The following is a 25968-nucleotide window of genomic DNA, read 5'->3' as shown; positions in this document are numbered from 1 at the left end:
AAGCATCTGGTGAGCGCTGGGCCCAGGACCATTTTATCAGCACCAGGCCAGCCCAGTGCTGGCACCAGATCCCCTGCTGCTGCCTGATAAGAAGCTCAGCTCTGCTTTCTTGAAACCGCTGGAGCCTTATCAGAGGCAGACCTTGGGTGAAGGAGCCATTTCCATCAGCGTGAATAAAGGGAAGGAAAAAAAAAAGCCGGAAGAAATACAACGCCTTTGCACGCAGACACAGCCAAGCTATGTGCACTGCTGCTACAGGGCAGCACCACGGGCGACCCCGCTCAGGAGCGAGGCGGGACCTGAGCTGAAAGCAAAGAGGTGGGCTCCCTGAGGGTGCTGCCGGCCAGGTCTCCCCACCTGTGTGTGTTGAGGGGGGCAGGACACGCTTAAGCATGAAGCATTTATCCCCTTAGATTTTATATTTTTATTGAAGCAGAGTTGATTTACAATGTTGTGTTGGTTTCAGGTGTATAGAACAGCGATTCAGTTATTATATGTATATATGTGTGTGTGTGTGTGTATATATATAAATTCTTTTCCAGATTTTCCCTTATAGGTTATTACAAAATGTTGAGTAGAGTTCCCCGTGCTATACAGTAGGTCCTTATTGATTATCTATTTTATACATAGGAGTGTGTACATGTTAATCCCAGACTCCTAATTTATCCCTCCTCCCTTTCCCATTTGGTGACCATAAGTTTGTTTTCTGTCTGTGGGTCTATTTCTGTTTTGTAAATAAGTTCACTTGCATCTTTTTTTTTTTTTTTTTTTTTAGATTCCACATATAAGCATATCATATGGTATTTGTCTTTCTCTGTCTGACTTCACTTAGTGTGATAATCTCTAGGTCCGTCCGTGTTGCTGCAAATGGCAGTATTTCATTCCCTTTTAGGGCTGGGTACAAAAGCCCCTTAGGTTTGTAGCACATAAAGTGCATGGCATCATGGGGGGAGGCTACTGCCTGCCTGTAGGTGAGCCTGTCAAGTGCAGTTTGGAATCGAATGACGCCTGGATGTGGGCCTGCCTCTGCCATTTGCTGTTGGTGCGGCCTCGGGACAGTCACTTTATCCCCTTTCCAGGAACACTCAGGGGTTGTGTGATACCCCGACCCCTCTTTTAAGCGGTGTATAAGAGCACTCCCCTCCCCAGTGGGCACACGGACAGCCTGCCCTGGCACCTTGGCTTAGAGAGACTCAGGAGATGCTGACGCCCTCTCCACGCCCTCTCCACGCCCTCCGGCCTGTATCAGGCTGCGGTGAGGACCTGGCGAGATAAGAAATGTGCTCCTGCCTTGGTATGTGTGAGCAGTTCCGAGTACAAACGGGTGCCCGGTGGCCCGACTTCCAGCAGGGCTGTTCATGGAGGTGAGAAGCCAGTCACTTGAGTGGCACCTGGATTCTCGTGCTGGGATCACGTTATCCGAGGACAGGAGGCACCCAGGATGAGCTCCTGGGTTGTGTTTACGAGGCCCTGGTCACTTAACTGGACGGCTCCTGGGGCTGCTCAGAAGACTAAACACAACAGTGTGTAAATATGAAGCAGATGAGAAAGATCTCTCAACGTCCGTTCCTGCCTTATGAACCTGGCTGCTGGAGGGACCTGCATCTGCAGAGAATTGTATTAATTTGTGCCTCTGACATAGGGGTTGCAGAGAGACTGAGGCGGTAGAGTCCCGGCTTCCAACCTGAGCTGTAGGAGCCTGTGCTGGCCACCTCTCCGATCCCAGGGAGAAAGAGCCTGTGTTTCTAGGCTGTTCTTTCATCCCGTTGGGGATGCAGGCACACGTGTGCACACACGGACAGAGGCCAGCTCTCAGAAGCCTTTCTGGGATTGCCGGTTGTGTCTTCTGGGTGAGGCTGAGGTGTCTGTGGGGACCTCCTTCCCCAGGCAGGTGGCAGCATGGGCCCCAGGAGCCTGGGGCTCTAGACCACCCTTGTCCACACCCTTTCCTGGTTCTCTTCTCCACCCCTGCTGGCCAGACCCTCCACCCCTGGGGGCTGCTCCGTGCCCTCTGCTGGGCTGCGTCCCCGGGGCTTCCGTGGACTCAAAGCTGCAGGGGAGGGACCAACGCACGCCCCCTCCAGCCCTGGGTGGGGGTCTGTCCCATCTCTTCACGCTCCCAGCTGGTCCCCAAGGGTCCAGAGTGCCTGTGACAGCAGGTACTGGGGACCCCACATCCACACTCATTCTCTGTAGAGCCCGGCACGGTCCTGTGGAAAAGCTCTACATGAAAGATGCAACTAGCAGTTTCAGAGAGGCTCTGAAAGCCGGCCTCTGTTGTGTGTGTATGTGCGTGTGTGCACATGTGTGCCTGCATCTGAGGCGTCTTTCAGGGCAGCTGAGAGCAAACGGGGCACTTGGTGAAGTCCCCCCCATCTCCCCCTGCATCTCAGGCACCCCTTGGGAGTTCTCCGCCATCTTCTTCCCTCCCTCTCAGCTCCTACCCTGTGTCACGGCTCACTCAGGGACTTGCTAGAGGGGAGATGCTGAAGGGCTCCTCTCTCGGGGTTAGAAGCCTTCTGGCAGGGGAGACTCAGGAAGGTGCTACAGCAGGTACTGGGACACAGTCCCACTGTCCCTCTGCCGCCTTATCTGTCTGACTTCATCTCCTAGTTACCACTTTCCACTCTCCTCTCCTCAGGGCACTGGCCTCTGTCAGTTCCTTGATCAGGCCAAGCCTGCTCCTACTGCAGGGCCTTTGCACGTGTTGTGCTCTCTGCCTCTTGCCTCCTCTCAGATATTCCTGCGTTTGGCTCCCTGGCTTCCTTTAGGTCTTTCCTAAACATCACCTTACCCAGTGGAGATTCTCTTTAAAATGGCAGCCCCTCTCGTCCCTCCACCCTCTGTCCTTTCCTGGCTTGATCATCCTCCCTGCACTTAGCACCATCGCACCTACTGAGCATTCTACCCACTTGTCTTGTGTCCATCTGTCTATCCGCACTAGAACATAAGCTCCCTTTTGGGATGACTGTTGGTTTGTCCACTGTCACATCCCCAGGGCCTGACACACAGTTGGTGCTCAAAACAGGCTCATGGACTGTGACGTCTGAGCTAAAAGCTTGCTGGTGCCGGTGGCAGAGGCAAAGAGCATGGGTGTAGACTCAGGGAGACTATGGTTGAACTCAGGAGCCACTGTTTTATAACTGGTGAGGTGTGGACACACTTTTCCCCCCTGAGACTCCATATACAATCTGAAAAGAGGGATAATAACCTCCTGAGATGTGGAAAGATGTCAATAAGTTTGATAAAGAAGATGTGGTACATATATACAATGGAATATTAGCCATAAAAAAAGAATGAAATAACGCCATTTACAGCAATCCCACTCCTGGGCATATACCCAGAAAAGACAAAATCTATAATTTGAAAAGATACACGCACCCCAATGTTCATAGCAGCACTTTGCACGATAGCCAAGACATAGAAACAACCTAAATGTCCATCGACAGAGGAATGAATAAAGAAGATGTGATACACACACACACACACACACACACACAGACACACAGACACACACACAATTGAATACTACTCAGCCATAGAAAGAATGAAATAATGCCATTTGCAGCAACGTGGATGGACATGGAGATTATTATACTGAGCGAAGTAAGTCAGAGAAAGACAAATATCATATGATATCGCTTATACGAGGAATCTAAAGAAACGAATGATACAAATGAAATTATTTACAAAGCAGAAACAGACTCACAGACTTAGAGAATGAACTTACGGTTACCAGGAGGGAAGGGTAAGGGGGAGGGATAGATTGGGAGTTTGGGGTTGACATGTACACACTGCTGTATTTAAAATGGATAAACAGGGACCTACTGTATAGCACAGGGAACTTTGCTCAATATTATGTAACAACTTAAATGGGAAAAGAATTTGAAAAAGAAGAGATACATGTATAACTGAAGCACTTTGCTGTACACCTAAAACTAACACAACATTGTTAATCAACTATACTCCAATATAAAATAAAAAGTTAAAAAAAAAAGAAATTTCAGGACAATGCTCCTGGCCCAACACCAGTCTGGGTCCTAGTGAGAAGCCCTGTTTTCTGAATGAAGGGGGAGAGATGGCTGGTCCCGGGAGAGCCTGTCTGGTGTGTGGCCCTTTTTCCTACACCCGCCTAGTTGGAGTGAGGATTTTCTGCAGGGCAGCAGGAGAGCTCTGGCTGCCTGTGTCTACAAAGGGGCTGACAAGAGGTCCAGAGAAGGTGAAGGCCAGGAAAGGGATCCTCCCTTTGGCAGCCTGGGTGGATCAGGTCAGGGGAATGAGACACTCCGTCGGCACCCAGGTGAGAGCTGGGCCTGGCCTGATGGGCTTCCCTGGCTGCTGCCTGGTCCCTGGCCTCAGCTACAGGTCTTTCTTCCGTGGCTTCTCATCCACCCATGAGGCTATGGTTTCCCCAGAGAGAGGTGCAATGGGGCCAGGTAGGCTCTAGGCCTAGAAGTCGAGCCATTGGAGATGTTCCTGTTGGTTCAAGACAGAGGTCAGAAAACTTTTTAAATAAAGGGCCACATAGTAAATAGTTTAGGCTTTGTGGGCCATGGGGTCTCTGCTACAACTCTGCCATTGTCCCATGAAAGCAGTCATGGACACGTGCAAACAAATGGGTGCAGCTGTGTTGCAATACAACTTTACTTATAAAAACAGGTGGCAAGTGGATTTGGCCTGTGGGCCTTTGTTTGCAGACCCCTGGCTTAAGTCCCTGTGTCACTGAGTCTCTCTCTTCCCTCTCAGGCTAACATTTGCATTGTGCTTGCCCCCTGCTAGGCCTGGGCCATTACCTACATCTTCTCATTTAAGGTGCCCACGGGGATGGAGCCATTGAGTGGCCGACCTGCAACTTGAACCCAGGTCTGTCACGCTCGCAGCCCATAGTTTCAACTTGTGTGATCATTAGCTGTTAGAACGCAGGCCACTGTCCACTACTGTGGCCACTTTATATAGATTCCAGAGTCTGGCCACACCCAGGGCTCGCTGCATCTTGAACACTCCATGCGTTTGAGAGGATGCAGGCACCAGGGTAGTGGAAGCCAAAGAGGGTGACGTCACCATCCCAAGTTCACCTGCACTGGTTAGTGGTGGGGTTAAGACAGTAGTTGGAGAGGTGGCATGGGCTTTAAACCTTGCACGGGGTTGAGGCCATCTCTGCTGGTGAGGGATATGGCCCAGGCCTCTCCGACTGGGCTCTGGGTACCTCCCCTGGCTGACTCCACTGACTGGCAAGGCCCCGTCATAGAGAGTCTCACCAGGGAATCCTGAGCCCTGAGATGTCAGGTCCCAGAACAAGATAAATGGCCTATCCAAGTGGTCACAGCCTGGCTACACCAAGGGCTTGCTCCAGGGAGTCCAGAGGAGGTCTGGGCAGCGTCCTGCTGTGGTACAAGGGTCCCTGAGTGGAGCTAGTTGGCTCAGGAGACGTCAGAAGCCGAGTCAGAGGAGAACTCCCACCCTCTGCTCATCTCTCCTCAGGGAGGGCCCCACTCAAGGGAGCTGAAAGGAGAACCATGGGGCCCCTGGGCAGGAGGCAGGGCAGTGAGACGTCAGCCTTTTATCTGTGTAGACAGTCAGGCCTCTGTTCCCAGAGCCCCAGGGCAAGGAGGGCAGGAACTCAGATAATTGTGCCTTCAGGGCAGTGTGACCCCATGGCTTTTACCAAAAGCACAGAGGATGGTGAAGATTTGGCCATAGGCCAGAGCCTCAGGAAATAAACAGCCCCGAAGTGCCCTTGTGTGGGAAACACAGCCTTCCAGGGTGTCTGAACTTGGAAGGGAAACCATGGATTTCATCTGCCTTTGACTGCATTGTCCTCAAAGATGTATTCTGACTTTCTCTAGCATTGTTTGCTTTTTCAGTGAGTGACAAACATCATTTCACTCAATTGAGTTCTTTAAAAATAGCATGTTCCAAAAGATCTTTCCAGAAGCTCCAAGATTCTTAAATAGGAAATGACCTAGGGGTGGTGACCAAAGCCTGATATAAATAAGTGTAGTTTAAAAGTGCATTAGAACCAACTTTCTTTCACTCCTGTGAAAGAGAATTTTGTTCCCCTTTGAAACTCCCCATTTCCTACACATACAAATGGTGGCGGTGAGCAGGGCTTAAAAGACAGCCTCAGGGTTGGAGCATCTGGGTTCAAATAACAGCTCTGCCACTCCCAGCCTGTCCTGCATCTGGAAGATGGAGGCTCCATCCACAGACCCAACTCACAGTGACGGATGAGGGTGACGAGGAACGAACACTTCGAACCAACATTTGCTCAGCGTGTATGACACACCATACCATCCATGCTCACAGCAGGTACCCCGTATACTTGCAGTACTTTTTGTATTTTTACATCCTTGCAACTTGTCTTGACTTAAGTCATTTCCCAGAGTTAGAATGTTCTCAACAATCAGCATTGGTCTGTGAACTATTGCCTGTCTTATCAGTAAACAGAGGACGCTGCAGCCATCAAGCCATCACATTACAGACGGTGAGCCCTGAGAGAACTCAGGATGGAACAGGATGCCCGCCATCCAGCAGTCAGCCACTGCAGCCACCCGCAAGGATGCACCCGGAGGAGACTCAGGATGAGAAAGCACAGGACACTGGCCCCAGGGAGCAGAGGTGCGTATCAGAGGAATGATTTCAATGAGCCCAGACTCTTGCATCTTCCGATACATAGAAAAGCGCTAAATTCATTAACATGAAATGTCTGGTTTTCTTTGATTAACAGTAATCTTTTGATGTTCTGACTACCTGGTCTTTTGTTGTGAAAACTCCTATATATCCTGGCTCCCCACCTTGCCTCTTTGGAAAAGTTTCTCAGAATTATCTGAACGCTGTGTCCTGGGCTTAAGTCCTCAGATTTGTCCACTGAATAAAACATAACTCTCAACTTTCAGGCTGTGCATTTTTTTAAGTTTTATTTTTTTAATAAATTTATTGATTTTATTTAATCTATTTTTTTGGCTGCATTGGGTCTTCGTTGCTATGCATGGGCTTTCTCTAGTTATGGCGAGCAGGGGTTACTCTTTGTTGTGGTGCATGGGCTTCTCATCATGGTGGCCTCTCTTGTTGCGGAGCACGGGCTCTAGGCGTGCAGGCTTCAGTAGTTGTGGCATGCGGGCTCAGTGGTTGTGGCTCACAGGCTGTAGAGCACAGGCTCAGTAGTTGTGGTGCACGGGCTTAGTTGCTCCATGGCATGCGGGATCTTCCCGGACCAGGGCTCGAACCCATGTCCCCTGCATTAGCAGGCGGATTCTTAACCATTGTGCTGCCAGGGAAGTCCCGGTTGTGCATTCTTTTCAGTTGACAGGTCACTGACAACTTCTTCAAGTACAAAGTCTTAATTCAACAAGATAAACCTATATCTGGTTAAGGAGAAATTCACCATAATTTAATATCAGCTGTCAATATTAGCTAGTTTTAGATAGCAATTTATATATGAGAAGTTATCTTACTTTAAGTTATTCTTTAAATATCTAGATATCTTCTTTAAATATCAAAAAGACACAGGCAATTCGATCTGAAACCTGAATTCCTGTGATAAGAAATTTCTCACTAGGAGAATGGGATGCTTTTTATTCCTGTCATGATGTGCGTCTTGCTGCCCCAAGAAGCCAACGACGCTTTGAGGGCAAGGATCTTGTCTTAGACTTTCTTTGTCTCCTCCTGCATCTCTAGGGCAGGTGACAAGATGGACACATTGTAAGCCTATTAATTTCTGTTGATAAACCACGGATGTACACAGTGGTTAGTAAACATTTGTGGATAAATTGTTTCCCTAATGGAATTATCCATCTAGTTTCTAACTTTTCAGATTTTCTTCATGGACTCTTGAAGTAAACGATAAGAACCTCTCTCAGGGAATTAACTGGTAAAGTGATTGACAGCTGGGCGTACACTGCAGTCTGGCTGTAGGCAAATAATTGAACCACAGTGAAGGCATTTTATGGCTTCATGTGATGGAAATGTCTAATTCGGAAGGATCCTCTGAGATGCAAGCCCCAAAGCATCATCACTGACGATGAATAGTGCCCGGACATCAGTCGGCTGTCCTGGGAGGCACCAGCTAGGAGGCTGCAAACTGGGTTACGTGAAGCCCTCAATGTCCAGCGATGACTTGAGGGTGACCATCACAAGGCGGCCCTGGAGTGGGGTCACCAGGCCTCTTCTCCCCCACTCCACTATAACAGATGGGTTTTTATTGCTTTCATATTTCCAGACTTCATCTAAGAATTTATTTTGTAGAAATGTCATTTCTCCTGAAAAGAACTGCAGTGGAGATTTGTAGCTGTGACATCGTTTTTTAACGTGTGTGCTTTTCGGCGTGGGGACCCCAGGTGGGAAGCCACTGATTTGGGAGATTGAGGGATGTGTGGCTTTCATTCCTTTTGGTGACTCTGCAGTCCCAGCATTAGCTCCTCTGCACCACCCCATCCTGTCCCCACTTCAGAACCTGCTGAGTGAGTTTCCATGGCAGAAACAGTGCACCCCCAAGGGAAGCAGAGACCCGCACTCCATGCACTACAGCTGGCTGTGTAAACTCTCCTAACTTCTCTGAGCTTTGCTTTATTCACCTATCAGAGAAGGCGAGTGGTGCCTCTTTCTTTTTCATTTTATTTTTTATTGAAGTATAGTTGATTTACAAGGTTGTGTTAATTACTGCTGTATAGCAAAGTGAATTAGTTATACATATATATGTATTCCTTTTCTAATATTCTTTTCCATTATGGTTTACCATAGGATACTGAATATAGTTCTCTGTGGTACACAGTGGGAGAACAGACTGGTGGTTGCCAAGGGGGAGGGGATTGGGGGAGGGATGGGCTGGGAGGTTGGGGTGAGCGATGTAAGCTTGTACATAGAGAATGCATAAACAGCCAGTAGTGAGGCTTGAAAGAAGAAAGGAACTAGATCTGAAAGTGCCTAGCGGAGGAGGACATACAGGGCAGGAATGGTCCCATGACTGGTGATACTTCAACAAAAGACCATGCCGCCAGCCCAGGGGTGGGTCTGTGGTGGAGGCGTTCCAGAAATTGGCCGGGAATTGGTGGAGGCGTTATTCTCTCCTGGTGCCCTGGCAGTGACCCTGAGAGGCAGCTGCCCGCTGCCTCCCCGGGGAAGAGTGGGAACCGTATGTGGGTCGGCCTCAGCTGGTTGCACGTGCCCGGTCACAGCCCAGCCCTCGTGAGCCTTTCATCGGCAGCTGCTGGGCCGCCAGGTGGGGGCCAGCCGAGCAGAAGGGAGCCGGCACTAGCGGCCCGGGGTGGGGTGGATAAAGAACGGCCTTTTCTACTGAGGCAGGAGAGCGACCTGAGGGCCGCCTGGAGCTGCACAGAGGGGCAGGGGGTCGTGGGCAAACCCCTCCCAGCACGGTGGGCAGCCACATCCCAGAGGCAGAAGGGTACACCTGGCTCGAGGCTGGACAGTGCAAGTGGTGTCCAGTGAGGCCCTGGGGGAATAACCTCTTTGAACCCCAGTTTTCATATTTCCATGGAGCTCATAATATCCATTTCTGGAGTAATAATAGCTACATCCAGGTAACATCTTCTGGTTGAACAAGGTACCATGTGTATCCTTCCCAGGTGTAGCCAAGAGGACTCCCCACACCGCCTCTGCACCTGTGCTGAGATCCACCATCCAGAGAGATCAGTGCGACCTCAGCAGGCTCTTCGTGGCTCCCCCCGGGCCCTCGCTGTGTGGCCTCTGTACAGAGGTCCTCCGTCTTTATCTCTGCCTGGGTCTCTTTCTGAACTGCTTTCCAGCTGTCACCTGGCTATCCCACGGGTACCTGAAAGTCACCTCTGCTCTAGAGAGAATCTTCCTATATCCCTCTTCTTGGTCTTGTATATATAATTGTACAGTGAACAGGAACTGCTTCTTTCATAATGAAACAGGGCAAAGGAAACTTACTTTTAAACTTTGAAGTGAAGAATAGCCTAATTTCCTCACTTAAAAAAGCAAGAGGATAAGAGAAATACAGAGATAGACATAGAGATAGAGACAGAGAGAGATAGAGATAGGAATTCCCTGGTGGTCCAGTGGTTAAGACTCTGCGCTTCCACTGCAGGGGGCACAGGTTTGATCCCTGGCTGGGGAACTAAGATCCTGCATGCTGCGTGGCCAAGAAAAAGAGAGAGAGAGAGAGAGAGAGAGAGAGAGAGAGAGAGAGAGAGTCAGTCCTGGGTATCCTCACGCATTTCCTTTGGATTCTCCCAATCTCCTGAGGGTAAAGGCAAAGAGCAGGCACGGGGCAGACACTGCAGCTGCCCAGCCCAGGGGCCCTGCCGTGGTTGGGCTGGGCAGCAGTGCCGGGGGTGGGGGAGTGTGCGGATTCGAGATGGAAGCCACACAGAGGAGGGTCAGGGCTGGGCAGGGAGAGCGGCCAGGCTGTGCAGGGACCAGTGGGCACCCAGCCCCAGGGCCTGGATGGGCTGAGCCAGGGCCACAGGATGGCCTTCGTGGGCCTAGGTGGTCTGCCTTCCTGGTCTCTTCTCCCCCCAAATATTAACAATTTTATTTTAGAGGTGCATTGATATAAAGACAAATGCAAGGTTTAGTCTTAAAAGTTCATTTTTCCCGTTTGATTTTAAAAGAACCAAAACTTTGTTGTGGTTCTCTGAAAGCTCTAAGTGTTGTGCATGATGTGTGAGGTGGCCCTGGCTAAGCCCCTCCTAGAAACACCTGCTGTGCACGAGTGAGGGGTCTCGGCTGTCGGCGACGCACGTTGCCTCTTGAGTTTCTGTATCATCACATGCAAAATGGAGATAAAAATACTTGCCGTAGGGCTGCTAGAGGGTGAAATGAGATAACTTAAGCAGAGCGCAGCCGACTTTCTACGCTTTGAGTCAGGGAGACAGTCGGTCGGGATACTTTACAGAATTTGTAGAAAAGAAAAAAAAAAAGAGACTGTAAAGTTTTAAAAAAATGACAGCTTGGGATTTTCAGCCAAAGCTGAAATGAATTCATTAAAATGAGAACTTTGGCAGAAGCTGAAGGAGGGCCATTCAAATGATAAGTCAGTCCCACGGCACGATCAAAGGAGAGAAGGCCCAGCTTCCTCGCAGGAGTTCGAGCACCGGGAAGAGGCTGGAAAGGGAGAGAAGGGGCCCCTCCCAGGAGAGAGGGGAGGCCCAGCTCTGCACCCATCCAATGGTAGCATCAAGGGAAAGAGAAAAACGCTGGTGAGAGAAGACACTGAAAGATGGAGCGTCGGCAGGCCAGATGGGAGGGAAGGGGCCCCATGTGCACACAGGTTGGGGTGCACAAGGCATGCCAGGTGGGGAAAGGTCAGTGGGCTGAGCCAGAGGCCACTGTGGGCCACCGAGGGAGCACGGCTTACACAGGATTGGGAGAGGACGCAGGTGAATATGGGACCGACAGCACTGTCTGTGTAGACCAGGCTTGTCTACACTGGTTGGAACTTCACATCCCTCCATCCCTCCCTCCATCCATCCATCCATCCTTCGCTCCCTCCCTCCCTCTCTCTGTCCCTCCATCCATCCATCCATCCATCCATTCCTCAATCTATCCATACATTCATTCATGTTTTTTTTTAACATATTTATTGGCGTATAATTGCTTTACAATGTTGTATTAGTTTCTGCCGTATAACAAAGTGAATCAGCTATACATATACATATATCTCCATATCCCCTCCCTCTTGCAATTCCCTCCCACCCTCCCTATCCCACACCTCAAGGTGGTCACAAAGCACCGAGCTGATCTATGAGTGTGTTTAAGGAGGCTACTCTTCCCCAAGACAGCCGAGACCCCTACGGTTAAGGGGCTGGTGTTCAGGTGCGGCTGAGGAGGTGGGGCTGGTAAGGAGACTGAACTGCAAAGGGTAAAAGGTTTTCTCAAAGTCACATAGCTGGTGGGAGAGGACACATGCTCTCTGCTGCTCTCCGACCACCTTACCCACTCTGATAAATGCAGGAAAGAACAGATGCCTCGGAGGCAGCCATCTTAGCTCAGAAGGGAACAGCATCCCAGGGCTATTGCAAAGGCAGCTCCCCTGCTGGGTCTGAGGGCCTTGCCCACCTGGAACCCAAGGACCAGGGCAGACTGTGCCTCCTGTCCTTGGTATTATTTTCAGTGGCAAATGAGCAAACAGGGACAGGAGCAGGGCATGCGGAGGGAGCTGGGCAGTGGGGAGTGAGCCCGAACTCACTGAGGACACCCTCAAGCACTCAGGCAGGGGCAGTGGTGAACTCGGACCAGGCACTATACTAGGAGTTTTATCTATGAGCTGAGACGCCAAGGGGCTGGCGCCATGTTCAAGGCCACGGCCAGGTCAGAGCTGGTCCACATTCAAGACCAAATCCTGAGCTCTAAAGCTGGTATTGTAACCTCCTCATCACTAGCCAATTGAGGCCAAGTGTATTTGTTCTAAATGCCTTCAAAAAGTACAGCAGGGGGAACTGAGCTTGAAGCCCCTGCTTGCTAAAGGCTGTGTGTATTGTGTACGGTTCCAGCGAAAGTGCTTGGGGAGCATCTCAAGCGAAAAGGCCTTTCATAGCCAGTGGGCTTTGCTGCCTAGTGAACACAGAGGTCACAGACCGGAACCCAACGCAGAAGGCAGGCAGGCAGGATTGTTTACCTGGTTTTGATCTGACAAACCACAATTCCCTTCACCTTAAGACACTGCTGAGAATACGTGTGCCCATAGCTATGGGTAAAATAGGACGACTCTCCATTCCAGGGTCCAAGGGGGGAGTGCTGGGGCCCAGGGTCAGCTGGCAGCCACATACGTGAACCCTCATAAAAGTGGGCGTTGTATGAAGGAGAAGGAGGGTAGGAGGTCCCAGCTGTGCTCCCTGCAAGTGGCATGCCAGTCTGTCCATCACAGTGGAGCTAAAATGCCTCCATCAGGTGTGGTGGGTGCAGTGAGATGATGGGGTAAACTTGCTGAGAGCTTGTCCCTCCCAAGGGCCCCCAAATGCAAGCCTCCTATCCTAAGAGACCTGGCAGGGGTCAGAGGTGTATCCACTGAGCCCCAGAGAGTATGCTGACTGCAGTGTTTTGGCAATAAGAGAAGGGATAATGTGGCAGATACAAGACAGGGACTATAATAAAAGCATCATAAAGAGTTATTCATCCCAGTTGTTTTAAATTCCCAGTCTAATAATTCCCACATCTCTGCCATGTCTGGTTCTGGTTCTGACTCTGTCTCTTCAAACTGTGTGTTTTGCCTTCTAGTACGTCTTGTAATTTTTCTTGGCAGCCAGATGTCATATACTGGATAAAAGGAGCTATTGTAACGGGGTGGCGAGGTGTGGGGGAGGGGAAGCACCCTATGGTCCTAGGATGAGATCTGTAGCCCATCCCTCTGGAGTGTGAACTTTACAAGTGTTCCTCCGTGTTTTTCTCTCCTTGCAGGTGGGCCCAGATGGCTACAGTGAGCTGGAGTTGGGTATTTTCCTTCCCCCAGGTCAGTTATGCTCTGATAGTATCCCATCGGGTTCGGCTCTGGTTAACTAGCTTCCCTGAGGCCAGGCTTTGTTAAGAACAGGTGCACTGGTCCCCTCCTTCCTGCCGGAAACTCAAGAAGACTTTACTCTGATATTTACCGTGGGCACCTGCTCAAACTCCAGGAGGTGGATCTCACAGTATTGTGGGGGGCCCCCCAATGACTAGGTCCCCCTGCAGTTTTTAACTCTCAGAGGAGTCCACGCTGAGTCTCCAGCAATTCGTCAGTCCTAAAGAGCCATGAATGAGAGGTGCAGAAGGTGTTGGGCCAGGAGGAAGGGCAGGGCTGCAGAGTCAGGCAGGTGGGCAGCCAATGATGCTCCGACACCCATCACCAGGCGAGGCAGGTGGGTGGCTGTCTGTGAGCGCAGGGAACCAGAACACAGGCTCTCCGGTGGCTGGAGGGAGGGTTGGGGGCAGCTGTGTGAGGCTGGGTCTGTGAAGGAACCTAGCATCTTGGGCTCAGGCTCTTGCTGGGGTGAGAGAGAACTGGCCCTTGACAGTATCTGCCATTGGCTAAGATGCTGCACACTAATGTTTGTTCTGAAAGGATGTACCCAAATTAAAATTTATAATGACTAAGGGCAGGAAGTGGAGCTCCTGTAGAGGTTCAGATTACATAATGATCTGAAGGAAGCCCTAAGCAAAGATGGGGGGGGCGGGAGGGGGAGGGGAGGGGGGAAGGAGGGAGAAGATGAAATACCCAATCAGTGCTGAGCGGGAAGGAGAGCTAGGCGGTGATGGCTGGGGCCCATCAGCGTGTTCTGAGAATCTGTTTTGGTTTGATTCTTTGTCCATTTCAATTCATTTTCTACTGCCCTCCGAGTTCTGGAATAGGAGCTATTGAGTGGATGATTTTTAAAAGGGGCCTTTGGGCTTCCCTGGTTGCTCAGTGGTTGGGAGTCCGCCTGCCGATGCAGGGGACGCGGGTTCGTGCCCCGGTCCGGGAAGATCCCACATGCCGCGGAGCGGCTGGGCCCGTGAGCCATGGCCGCTGAGCCTGCGCGTCCGGAGCCTGTGCTCCGCAACGGGGGAGGCCGCAACAGTCAGAGGCCCGCGTACCGCAAAAAAAATAAATACAAATAAAAAAAAAGTAAATAAAAGGGGCCTTTGGCCTTTGGAGCAGACATGGGCTTGGAAGTGTTGGCCTTTGGGTTGTCTGTGCAGCCACCTGTTCATGTCCAAGTTGCTGGCTAAGCACCTCTCTGAGCTAGGCCCCAGTGGCGGGGGGACAGGTGGGGTCACAGAGCTTCTTGGAAGTCAGAATTCCTGGAAGGCGACAGACTCAGAAATCTGTCAGGGCTGCAAAGTGTCCCCAGGGCCAGGGTGGGTGGTTTTCTAGTGTCAGGAGGGCCCAGGGACGCCTTAACTGACCAGTAGGTGTATGTGTGCAGGGGGCGGTACCCAGAGAGCCCAGGGGCCTGAAGCGGGCAGGCGTGAGGGTGAAGCTGGAGGGACAGGGTGATCCAGGCACAGAGAGGGGCCCTAGGGGATGTCAACCTGAGCGAGCTGTGGAAGGCAGTGTGGAGGGCAGCAGGTGGCCCAGTGTGGGTCAGGCCCGACCACAGAGATGAGAGTGATGGCGGGCAGCCACAGGCCAAGGTTAGACCACAGGCCTGGCTGAAAAACTGTGGAGTCGTTAGCGGGCTCTGAGTGTCTGTGCAAAGTCATAGCCAGGCTTTCCTGGGCACACTTCTCACAGTATGTGGGCAGCAGAAGGCCCCGCCTGGCACACAGGGCCAGCAGGTCCACATGCACCCTAACGCCCCCCTTAGTTTGGCCTCTGTTGGCTCTGGGGTCTCACAGCCTGTGTTCACAGCCTGGCTGTGCCCTCGGGACCTGGGAGCCCTGGGGAAGGTCATCATCCTCCAGCCTCCAGGGCTTCATCTGCAAAACAGGGGAGAATATGCCTGTGAGACCAGGCTGTAGAGGAGTGACCCATGCAAGGTTGGACCACAGGCCTTGGCATAGAGGTACTGACGTTGTTCTTACATTATCCAAAGCAAACCCAGCTGCCCTCTGCTAGGGAGACTCTGGAGATGACTAGCACCTGCAGGCTAGGTTTGCTTTGATTAGCTCTGTTAACAACAGTCGCAAATAACACTATCACTGGGCGCGGTGCCAGGTCCTTAGTCTCTCGTTCATCACGTGACTCCTGCCAAGTCGCTGTTATCCTTCCCACTTACAGATGAGAAAACTGAGGCTCCGAGGTATCATGCACCTCCCCAAAGCCAGTAAGTGTCGGGGATGAGATCACATCTGGTCTGACTCCACAGCACAGCCCAGTGTGGGGCTCTGGTCCACTCTCTTAGTCATCATGAGAGAAAGGACACATCATTTAACTTCTGGGGTGTGTTTCCTCACTGGTTAGGGACCTGGTAGGAAGTGGGCAAAGGCCATACAAGGTATTTCCCAGCAGAACAAATACAATATCTTACAGAGGTACAAAAACACGTGTAATTGCAGAGGCGCACTCAAAGGTGACAACATGGTTTACTCATCAGGTTGGCCAAGATAAAAACCACACAGTGTGAATGAGGATGTGGGGAAATAACGATTTTCATTGGCTACTGGTAAGTGTTAGAAATTCATGTGACCTTTTGGAGGGTAATTTTTCATTATCTACTAACATTGTAAATGTACATACTCTTGGTCCCAGAAATTAAATCCTGGGGGAATTTATCCTAAAGGTATACAGACACATGCATGCAAAACCCTACTTACAAGGGTTGTCATGACACTGTGGTTAAAAAGAGAAATCAAAGACTGTACACAGCCCAGATGTCCATTTGTGGAGGAATTGGTTAAATAAAATAACCAATTCATTTATAATATTCATGCTGTGCAGCCCCAGAAGGATGAGTCTATATATGGTGATAAGGTATAATCTGTAGGATATGGTCTTATGAACAAAAAAGATGAAGTCGAATATGTGTTTCATTTTGCCAACGAAAAATTAATTGTATTACATATAATGCTTCTAGAAGGAGTCTCATAAATAAATAAAGTTACTGCCTTGGAGGTGGGAAGAAAGTTATTCTTTTCTATTATGAACTCTTCACGCATTGTTTAACTTTGGTTTGTACCTTGTGCTTACTGGGCCTGTTGTGTTTGCTCACTCTTTGAAAGGTGTTTTGGTTGGGGTCTCCAAAGGGCATTTGATGGACTATATATCTGCCACCCAAAGAGGCAAACTGACTTTACTTGCCAGCCTCTCTGTGCTAGTGAAGGGCCTCTCTCTCTCTCCCCATAGTGAATGGGCGGATGCGCTCCCACCAAACACAGAACACCTCTTACCCCTCACTCCTGTTTCCCAGAGGGCACTGCAAGTCCCCAGAAATAACTGCGCAACTCTGGGCACCCTTGGACGGTCCAGCTGCTGGCTGTGCCGAGGCCATGTGACTCCCAAAGCCACGGATATCTGAAGGGGTTGCGCAATGGCTGTGATGGAATGTCATCTGGCACTGAACGAAACCCTCCCTGCTTTTCCCAGAGGTGGCACATTCTATATAAAGCTGCCAGACCTGGCCATCTCCTTGCTGAGCCTGACCCCTTCCCTCCAAGGGCAAGGCAGTGGATTTCTGCACAGGACTCCTCCGCAATAACTGTGGCCTTTGGGCTTATGGGAGTTGGCTGAACCCATAAGCCCAAAGGCTAGGCTAGGGGAGGCCTGGCCGGGAGGGAGCAGAGGGTCCTCTCTGTTCTAACGTCTGGTTCTGAGGGGCAGTGATGTAAACTGAGACAGGATATAGACACATCCTGCCTGAGTCAGCAGCACGAAATAGGGCCCCGTGGTTCTCCCATGGCAGAGATCCTGCCAGAAAGTAAATCCTAAGGGTAATCTGGAATGGTATGCAAGTAAGTGCTGCAACCCCATCAGTTCCGCAAGGGAAGTATTTGCAGTCATTGGTCAAGGTCTGAAACTTGAATCCTGGAGAATTGCTGTAGGGGGAGGATGGGGCAGGGGGAGGCTGCGGTCGGGGGCAGGGCAAGGCTCCCTGAGCAAGCCTGTCCTCTCCAGACAGGAATGGCTGTAGGCCTGCACTTCCTCGGTGCCTGAACTGGAATAATTACAGTGCCTTGTCCCCTTAACCCTGGTCCCGACACACACACACACACACACACACACTCACTAGTGTCTGACTCACCCTCACACACACATACACACGCGTAAACACTAACTCACACGAACTCATGGATCCACAGTATGATGTGAAACGAAAATAAGGATGCCCGACCTTTATCAAGCACTTCACGTGTGTGCATCTCTGCGCTGAGCCACTGACATGCACTTACTTCTCACGACCCAGAGAGACACACTATCCTGTTAGCTCCACTGTGCGGGTGATGGAACTGTAGCTAAGAGAGGTGGGCTTGTCTCCCTGTAACAAGAGGTCCCCATGTAGGCAGCAAGGCCCTGACTCCACAAGGAGCTCCGTGCACACCCAGATGGCGCCGAGCACCTCAGCCACCCGTACACACGTGGCCGTGTACTACACACAGAGGGGCAGAGCATGCAGATACAGACCCAGCCGCGCTCACCCAGGCTCAAGTTTGCCGCCTAAGGCCACACAACCTTGTTTTTTTTTTTTTAAAGACGTATAAACCCATACCATGATCATATTAATTACGTAACGTGATTACATTACAGACTCAGAATGTCTCCTCTCTGACAGTTCCATACGATCAGACCTAACCAGGGTGGGAACAGGAGGGATCATCATTCTTTTTTTTTTTTTTTAAATAAAATGTTACTTCTTTATTGCAAAAGCCCTGTGGCAGGGGAGGCCCAGCAGTGTTTCGGAACGTTGCTTTTGAGATTCACAGAGAATCTCACGGAGATTTCCTTTCCGCAAGAAAGCATGTGCTGGTTTTAGAAAGAAAGAAAACAGCCTCTGAAGAATTGCAACCGCTCAAATGGTCACGGCGAGCGGATCCCTGCAACATGGGCGTGGGCGTGTGGCTGGTTCCCGCCCGGCCCGGGGAGAGAGTTGGGAAGTTGGCGGAGTTAACTCAGAGTTTCTGCGGACGCGCCTCCACCGTCCTGCCCGGGCAGCTCCGGCAAACAACTTGTGCTTTCTCTCTGCGCTGCTTACCGATCTGCCTCTCTCCCTTTATTCTCTTAGGGGGAAAGTTCTGGCCACAGGCACATCCCCAACAGCACACAAAGAAACAGAAAGCCAGCGGATGGCCGCGGGGTCGGTGGTGGCCTCTCCAGGCCCAGGGCGCGCGGAACCCGCGCACCAGGCTCGGGGCTCCGGACCGGGACTCCGCGATGCCCGGGGCGCTGTGATGTCCGGGGCCCCGCGATGCCCGGGGACGCGGCCGGGCGGGCCCCTAGTCCCCCAGGAGGCCGGGCGCGGCCGGAACCCCGGGGCTTCTTGCCCCCCCCCCCCTCCCCGGCTCGACCCCCGCGGACCCGTCCCCGGGCGAGTACTCACCTTGGCGGGACGGGGGCGGCTGTGTGACCTGGGGGCTGCTCATCGCCGACCAGTGCGGGGCGCGGCCCGGGGGACGGTGGTTGACCCTCAGCAGCCGGGAGGAAGCGGCACCTGTGTCACACTCCTCGGCGCGGCCCGAGGGGAGGGGCTCCGGCCCCGAGATAGGCAGACTTCATTTAGTTTTTTCTGCAGACTTGGCTGGTGGGGTTTCCACCCCCCCTTTTTTTTTTTTTTTTTTTAACACAGACACCCGCCCACTTCTGAACTCTTCTGTGCTCCGACTTCCCTGCGCAAGAATCACATTTTTCTAACTAGTTTCTGTTTCCATGTGAAGCTACCACATACAGAGGTCGTGGTTGAGATTTACCCCACGTGTGGGCTGAAAAACTCCCAGATGTGACATAAAGCCTGCCCCGCCACCATCCGGGACGGTGACCAAATACAGCCAGACCTGCGTTTCAGTCTTGGCTGGTCCTTATGAGGCCTCTCAGATCCGCGGAGCCTTTGTGGCCTGGCAAGAGTTCCTGGCTTGCTGGCCCCTTCTGGCGCGCTGTCCCAATCCATGGGCTAATGTCTGAGAAAGAGTCTTAGGAAAAAAGGACTGCTGGACAAAGGCCTGTGACTTATTTGGATCACCTTTGTTTGAGGCTTCCAGACAGTGTGGAATTTGTGGAGAATTCACTTTATTAGGCAATTAAAAACTCGACCTGGATTTTGACACTGGTTAGTTAAATGCAGTCTACCCATCTCAGCCAAAAAGAATGGTACGTGATATGCAGCATTAAGCTCTCCTCGCCCTGCAGAGAGAAAGGCAGGGAGCTTGAGAACATGTCAACCTTGTTTTAAATCCCAGTCCCAGGAAACACCCTGTCCTTCTCCTGTCTCATGTCTGATCTTTCCCGTGGTGCTTTTCATTGCTGTTTACCTGAGAGTCCTCATCTCTGCTGCAATCCCAGGGCACCATTCCAGCTGTCTGTACAATGTGTGTGCTGTTGGGAGTACCCTCTGGATTGAACACAACTCAAGGCTGCCCCCTGGAGGTGTGCGATGCAGGTGCTCTGCCCAGTGCCTCCCAGGCTGGACCACTCCAGGCATCTTTATTAGAGCTGCCTGTTTGACACAGTGGGAAACTGTTCCTAATTCTCTTAAGTTAGATATTGCTTATATATCTTTAATCAGACTTCCATGCTCAACATGTCCATGTTGACGTGAAGTGAACTATTCACAGAATGTCTTTGGCCAGGTGTGGAAATTTTGAGTCTCAGTTTCCTCATCTGTAAAATGGAGACAAGAACACCTACATTCCAGAGTTTTAGAGAGACAATGTCTATAAAATAACAGTGGGGCAGAAAAGGCATTTAGTAGAAGCTGGCAGTGATTACTGTAACCATGTAACATTTTGTTTTGTAATAGATATAGGTCCATGTTGGATAATAGTATCCGCTGTGTTCAGAGTTCATAAATAAAACAACTTCAATTATCTGAAATGCAGCTGGGGAGCTGAAAGGAAGCCAAAGACCGGCCAGGTAACTGAAGAATGAGTCTCTAGGTCATCCCACCTCACTTATGGGAGAACTTCTCAGAGGCTCACTTACAGTTAACTGGCCTTTAGACATAAGCATAAGAGGTTTGTTTAATTAATTTCTTGGGGTAGGACACGTTAAAAGCACCAAAAAGTAACAAGAATTCCTTATAGACAGGAAGCCAAAAACTAAGTAACTAACTAAACGACTGAACAGCAAAGGTAGAAATCCAGACAAACTATAGAGCTCAGATACAAGAACAAAGTAGCATTTGTTATACAACTAAAAACATCTTCGCTCCATCCTTAACTGGAGGATGTGACTTCACCGTGGGGTACCGAGGAGCTAAGGCTTTGGGACTCCATCTGGGTTTGAGTCTTTATTGCCTTCTAGCTGAGTAGCCATCAGTATTTTACTTAACTTCTCTGAGCCTCACTTTTCTCATCTATGAAACTGAAGCAATCTGCAAAGTTGTTGAGTGATACATTAGACAATTAATCATTAATGGGATAGTGCGATGTCTCACTCAGCACATAGAAGTTAAAGATATCGGTCCCTGCCCCCTTCACAGGAACACTTGGTTTATGTTAAGGACCCCAGGCCATTCTGAAAAGAAGGTAAGTAGTATTTAATAGTGAGTAGTTCAGCTAGCAGGGACACACTTGGTATATTTTAGAAGATTTAACCATGGAAGTGTCTAATTTTAAAGAAATGAGGGCTATTTTAAAAACGTAAAATAATTATATGAAACATTAGATTATATGACAAGAGTCTGACATTGAATCGCAGAAACACACTACTAGTGTGTCTTCATGTGTAGGATGTTTATTAATGGAGTAAAGAACTCAGCTACATCTTGTAACAATAAAACAGTTCTTATCTCACTTAATTCCCATAAATACCTTCAAAGAGGATATTGCCAAGAACCCATTTTTAAGGCGAGAAAACTGAGGTTGGGAGCAGTGACAAGAACTTGTCCAAGGCAGTGGAGCCAGGATTGAGACAGTATAGTACCTTGAAAAGTACGGTCGTACAGTACAACTACTGGCATCCAGGGGCTGGCATCGAGTGAAAAGGCAGGAAGAGTTACTGACTGGAGGAGGGAGAGGAGGTGGGAGATGGTAGAGCTGAAGGATTGTCAGCAATAGGAGACGGAGGGCAAGCTGCCATGTCACTCACGCCTGACGTGTATGCCACAGGTTCTGGTTCCTTGCTGGATTCAATTCTATCTACCCTCTTGAAAAAATGATCCACTGATGTCTGGGTAGTAGCTCTTTTCTTCTCATCATAGATGACACGGTAGCACTGGATTGCCTTTTGAACAGTTGCTGCAAACTTTGTGTACCATTCTAGGTTCGGGTCCTGTGCCTGAAAAACTAACAGTGCCTCAAGTCAAGAAAATCCCCTGCCATTTCCTGTGTCATGAATCTCTTTGATTCTTCAGTTACTTCTTCCTCTTGTCTCTCTTCATCCTTTCTCTGGGCACGTTTGCATTTTTGAAAGTTTGCAACTTGAAGGTTCCTATGTAGGGGACTTATTGTATTGCAAATACAGTAAGTATTTTTTCCCTTTGGGTCTTTTTCTGGTTCTTTCTCACTGGCACAGAAATAGTTTGACTTATCTGATTGGCAAGTTGGCAGCTTTTAAGAAAACTAGACTGCGGCTCTGTATATTTTAAGGAGAGTGGAGAGAAGAAACAGGGGTTTGATTCCGTCACAAACTGTGAGTAATGTGTGTGGGGAGCGGAGTGGAGAAGGCGGGGTGCAGAGAAGCACAGAGAGACCTAGGGTGGCAGGATCTGCAGCCCCCCAGGAAACTCTCAGCAGCACACAGGTCTTTCTGAGGAGAATCCTTCAGTGAGACAGTGTGAAGGCTGAGAGGGAGGACACCTAATGTTGGTCGCTAACACTGAGCTGCTAGCTCCCTTTGGTCTAGACTTTGCTAAAGGCTGGCTCTCAGTTTGCCAGGCAGAGAGGAGTGCGCCCCATGTTCAAAGTCGGTGAGGCTGCAAGACCCTGAGCTACAGCCCATGCCCCTAACTTACAGGGCGCCTCATCCAAAGGCAGATCTTTACGCATCCATAATGGCCTGTCTCTGGAAGTTTCCAAACCATACCTAGAGAAGAGGGGCAGCACAGAAACCCAGCAGGAATACCAGGTGGTCTGGGATAGTTTGAAGTGACCCTAGGCAAAATCTCATCCATCAGGGACATATCTAAAGGCAACCTGTTATGGTCTAGGATTGAGATGCTAGGAAGCTTCAGGCTGGGAACAAAAGCAAACAAACAAACAAAAAAACCGACAGAAGGAAAGAGCACAGAGAAATGTGGGAGTGAGGGGTTGGCTTGAATCTTAGAAGAGTCCATGAAAAGGGCACAGCCTGGAGGTCAGCCTGGGTGATTCCCACACTGTAGGGAATGTGTGAATTTCCAGGGAAACATATCCCAGCGGGCACAGGGACAGATAGGGACAATTTCCTGAGCACCTAGAAAGTGCCAGTCCTGATGCTACGTGAGGACCTCTCACATGTGATTATCGCTCATGTCACAGCGTCCTTACAGGGCAGGTGGCGCTTTGCTTTTGTTTGTTTTTCCTTTTCCATCTTCTTCATTTTACAGGAGAGGAAACCGGAGACCAGAGAGGTGAAGAAACTGTTCATGCTTACACAGCTACTCAGGGACGGCTCTGCTGTGGTGGAAGGGCTGCCAGGTCACTCTCCTCAGCACCCCTCCTGCTCAGCCCTGTGTCCTGGTGACTCCCTGGTTTCCTGCTCAGCTTGATGGGGCTCTTCGTATCGGAGGCCCCAAGACACAAGGAAAGAGGAAGAGAGTTGCTGGACAACTTTCCAGTGGGTCCCATCAGAACATAGGGAAATAGAATCTTCCAGCACTTAGTGAATTACAAACTTCCAGGGAGTCCTGTTTGGGTCACAGCCCTTTCCCTCCAGATATAAGTTGTTGGTATGAAACTGAACTAAAAAATGGCTTCTCCAGTTGCTCCCAGTTGAGCTCTTGGACCCAATAAGGGAGGAGACAGCTTCCTCCTTTGACTTTTTGTTGTGGCTTTTATTGTCTTGGGCCAAGAGGAGGGAGGAATTCTGGGCATGGAGCTCTGTGACTGGGAAGAGGGAACTGGAGTGGTGACGCTACTTGGCAAACGTTTGCTGTGAGCTCTGTGTAGTTTACCTCATTTCATCCCCAGAGCAATCTCACGAGCAAGGAAGGACCAGGACTGGAAAGGTGGTGACATGACTTCACATTTGTGGCTCACCACTTGCCACTTTGCTAAGTGTCTGTGCCTCCAAATTTTCTCATGTGCAAAATGGGGCTAGTGACGCTTACATCTGGTGTGCTTCTAGGGAGTTGGTGCAGGTCCCCTTTGGAATCTCACACATTCATTAAGATAATAAAGACAGGGCTTCCCTGATGGCACAGTGGTTGAGAGTCCACCTGCTGATGCAGGGAACATGGGTTCGTGCCCCGGTCCGGGAATATCCCACATGCCGCAGAGCGTCTGAGCCCGTGAGCCATGGCCGCTGAGCCTGTGCATCCGGAGCCTGTGCTCCGCAACGGGAGAGGCCGCAGTGGTGAGAGGCCCGCGTACCGCAAAAAAAAAAAAGATAATAAAGACAAAGGACTGTAGAAAAAAAATTTAAATATCATGTGAAGTAAACACACACATAGACATAAATGTGCCATGTCACTGCTAGATATAATTGGTCCAACTCCAGATGGGAATGGTCATGGCAAGGCCCTGCAAACATGGGTAACTATTTATCTATTTCTCCCCTTTATAAGTTTCTTCAGGTGGATGGCTCAAGACAACAAATTTAGCATATTTTATACTCTCTCACTTTTGATAGCCCATTACAATTATGTGAAAGGAATAATAAAAGAAATTAGCTTCCTTGCAAACTATTCTATATAGAATGGATAAACAACAAGGCCCTACTGTGTAGCACAGGGAACTATATGCAATATCCTGTAATAAACTATAATGTAAAAAGAATATGAAAAAGAATATATATATATATAGGTATAACTGAATCACTTTGATACACAGCAGAAACTAACACAACATTGTAAACCAACTATACTCCAAAAAAAAAAAAAGAAATTAGCTTCCAAAGTGAAGAAGCTTTAAGGGGGTCCTTCAGCATGTATGAGATTTCAAGAATCCCAGGAAGTTGGATGGGGTGTGAAGCATGTTGAGGGGAGGAAATAGGGAGACGGAAGCTCCAGTCCAGAGAAGCTCAGGGGGAGGCTGGCGGGGGGGTGGCCATGGTGGGGTGGGTAGGATGGAGAGGGTGTGTCTAGGTCTTCCAGAGACACAGAGGTTTAGGCTCAGAGTCAGCAGGCTGGAGGGTGGGAGTTAGAAGTGGGGTGGAGACACGGAGATTTGTGGAAAGTCTATTTGGGGTAGGAGCAGCTCCTCCCCCTCCTGATCTCAATCACCCCACAGAACTTTGGCCCAGGGACAAAAAACATGTGGCTGTATTTAGGAATATTAAGAAACCGTGTAGGGCTTCCCTGGTGGTGCAGTGGTTGAGAGTCCGCCTGCCGATGCAGGGGACACAGGATCGTGCCCCGGTCTGGGAAGATCCCACATGCCGCAGAGCGACTAGGCCCATGCCATGGCCGCTGGGCCTGCAGGTCCGGAACCTGTGCTCCGCAATGGGAGAGGCCACAGCAGTGAGAGGCCCGCGTACCGAAAAAAAAAAAAAAAAACGTGTAAGTGAACCAAGGCTGCTAGTGTGGGAAGGAGTTTTTTTTCAGTAAAACCCTCCTCTCTCTGGGATTTTGGGGACCCATAGCCTGTCAGGAAGCTCCTTTTCCACACACCCTAAAACAGAGACCACATAATTCAGAATCACAGATCTCACAGCCAGATTTTTCCTCCCCAAAGAAAAGCTGATCAGGAAGCAGATAGATTCAGCAATAGAAGAGGAAGTTCTTAACAACCCTTTGGAATAATCAGCCTGGTCTTTCATTTTTAAATGTTGATAGACAACTGTATATGACAACCAAGTCACATATAAGAGCCATAACATGGAAGAAAAAGGCCAAGTTGAAAAAAAGAAAAAAACTAAGCTCAGCTAAAGAAACAGAAATAAATAAGAAAATAATTTAAAACAAAGGAACAAGGCAGAATCTTAATATGTTCAGAGATTTGGGAAAATATAAAAACCATAAGATAAGAGTAGTGTGCTATGAAAAGGAAAAACAAATAATAAGCAAGAATTCTCAAAAATTAACAGTATAATGGCCAAAGTGAAAATTCAGTTAAAGAATTGAAAGTTAAAGCTAACGAAATTCTCCTAGACTCAGGGCAAAACAAGAGAGAAAAGATGAGCCATGACTTAGGAGGTCCAACTAGTGTGAATTTCTCAAAGACAGAACAGGGAAGATGGAAGGGAGAAAATTACACGTAAATTACATGAAGGAGATAAAGAAAGAGGAAATAGTCCAGAGCTTAAAAAGGAATATAGGCCTTCAGACTGGAAGGGCTGAATTTAAAAAATGCATATATCTCTATTTT

The 25968-nt window shown here is 49.6% G+C and overlaps 1 protein-coding gene across 1 annotated transcript in view; it reads right to left on the bottom strand.

The window, feature by feature from the left end:
* Positions 1-19364, bottom strand: part of GYPC (glycophorin C (Gerbich blood group)) — a 44824-nt gene extending 25460 nt beyond the window's left edge. The window contains exon 1 of the mRNA XM_029224898.1: positions 18909-19364. Coding sequence (XP_029080731.1) covers positions 18909-18951 — 43 coding nt within the window. The 5' untranslated portion in view covers positions 18952-19364. The remainder of the gene's footprint in view (positions 1-18908) is intronic.
* Positions 19365-25968: the final 6604 nt, after the last annotated feature.

Source organism: Monodon monoceros, unplaced genomic scaffold (genome assembly GCF_005190385.1).
Source record: "Monodon monoceros isolate NGI ecotype Baffin Bay Population unplaced genomic scaffold, NGI_Narwhal_1 Super_Scaffold_16, whole genome shotgun sequence".
NCBI lineage: Eukaryota > Metazoa > Chordata > Mammalia > Artiodactyla > Monodontidae > Monodon > Monodon monoceros.
The sequence above is the reverse complement of the archived record's forward strand: the minus strand, read 5'-3'. Positions and strand labels throughout refer to the sequence as shown.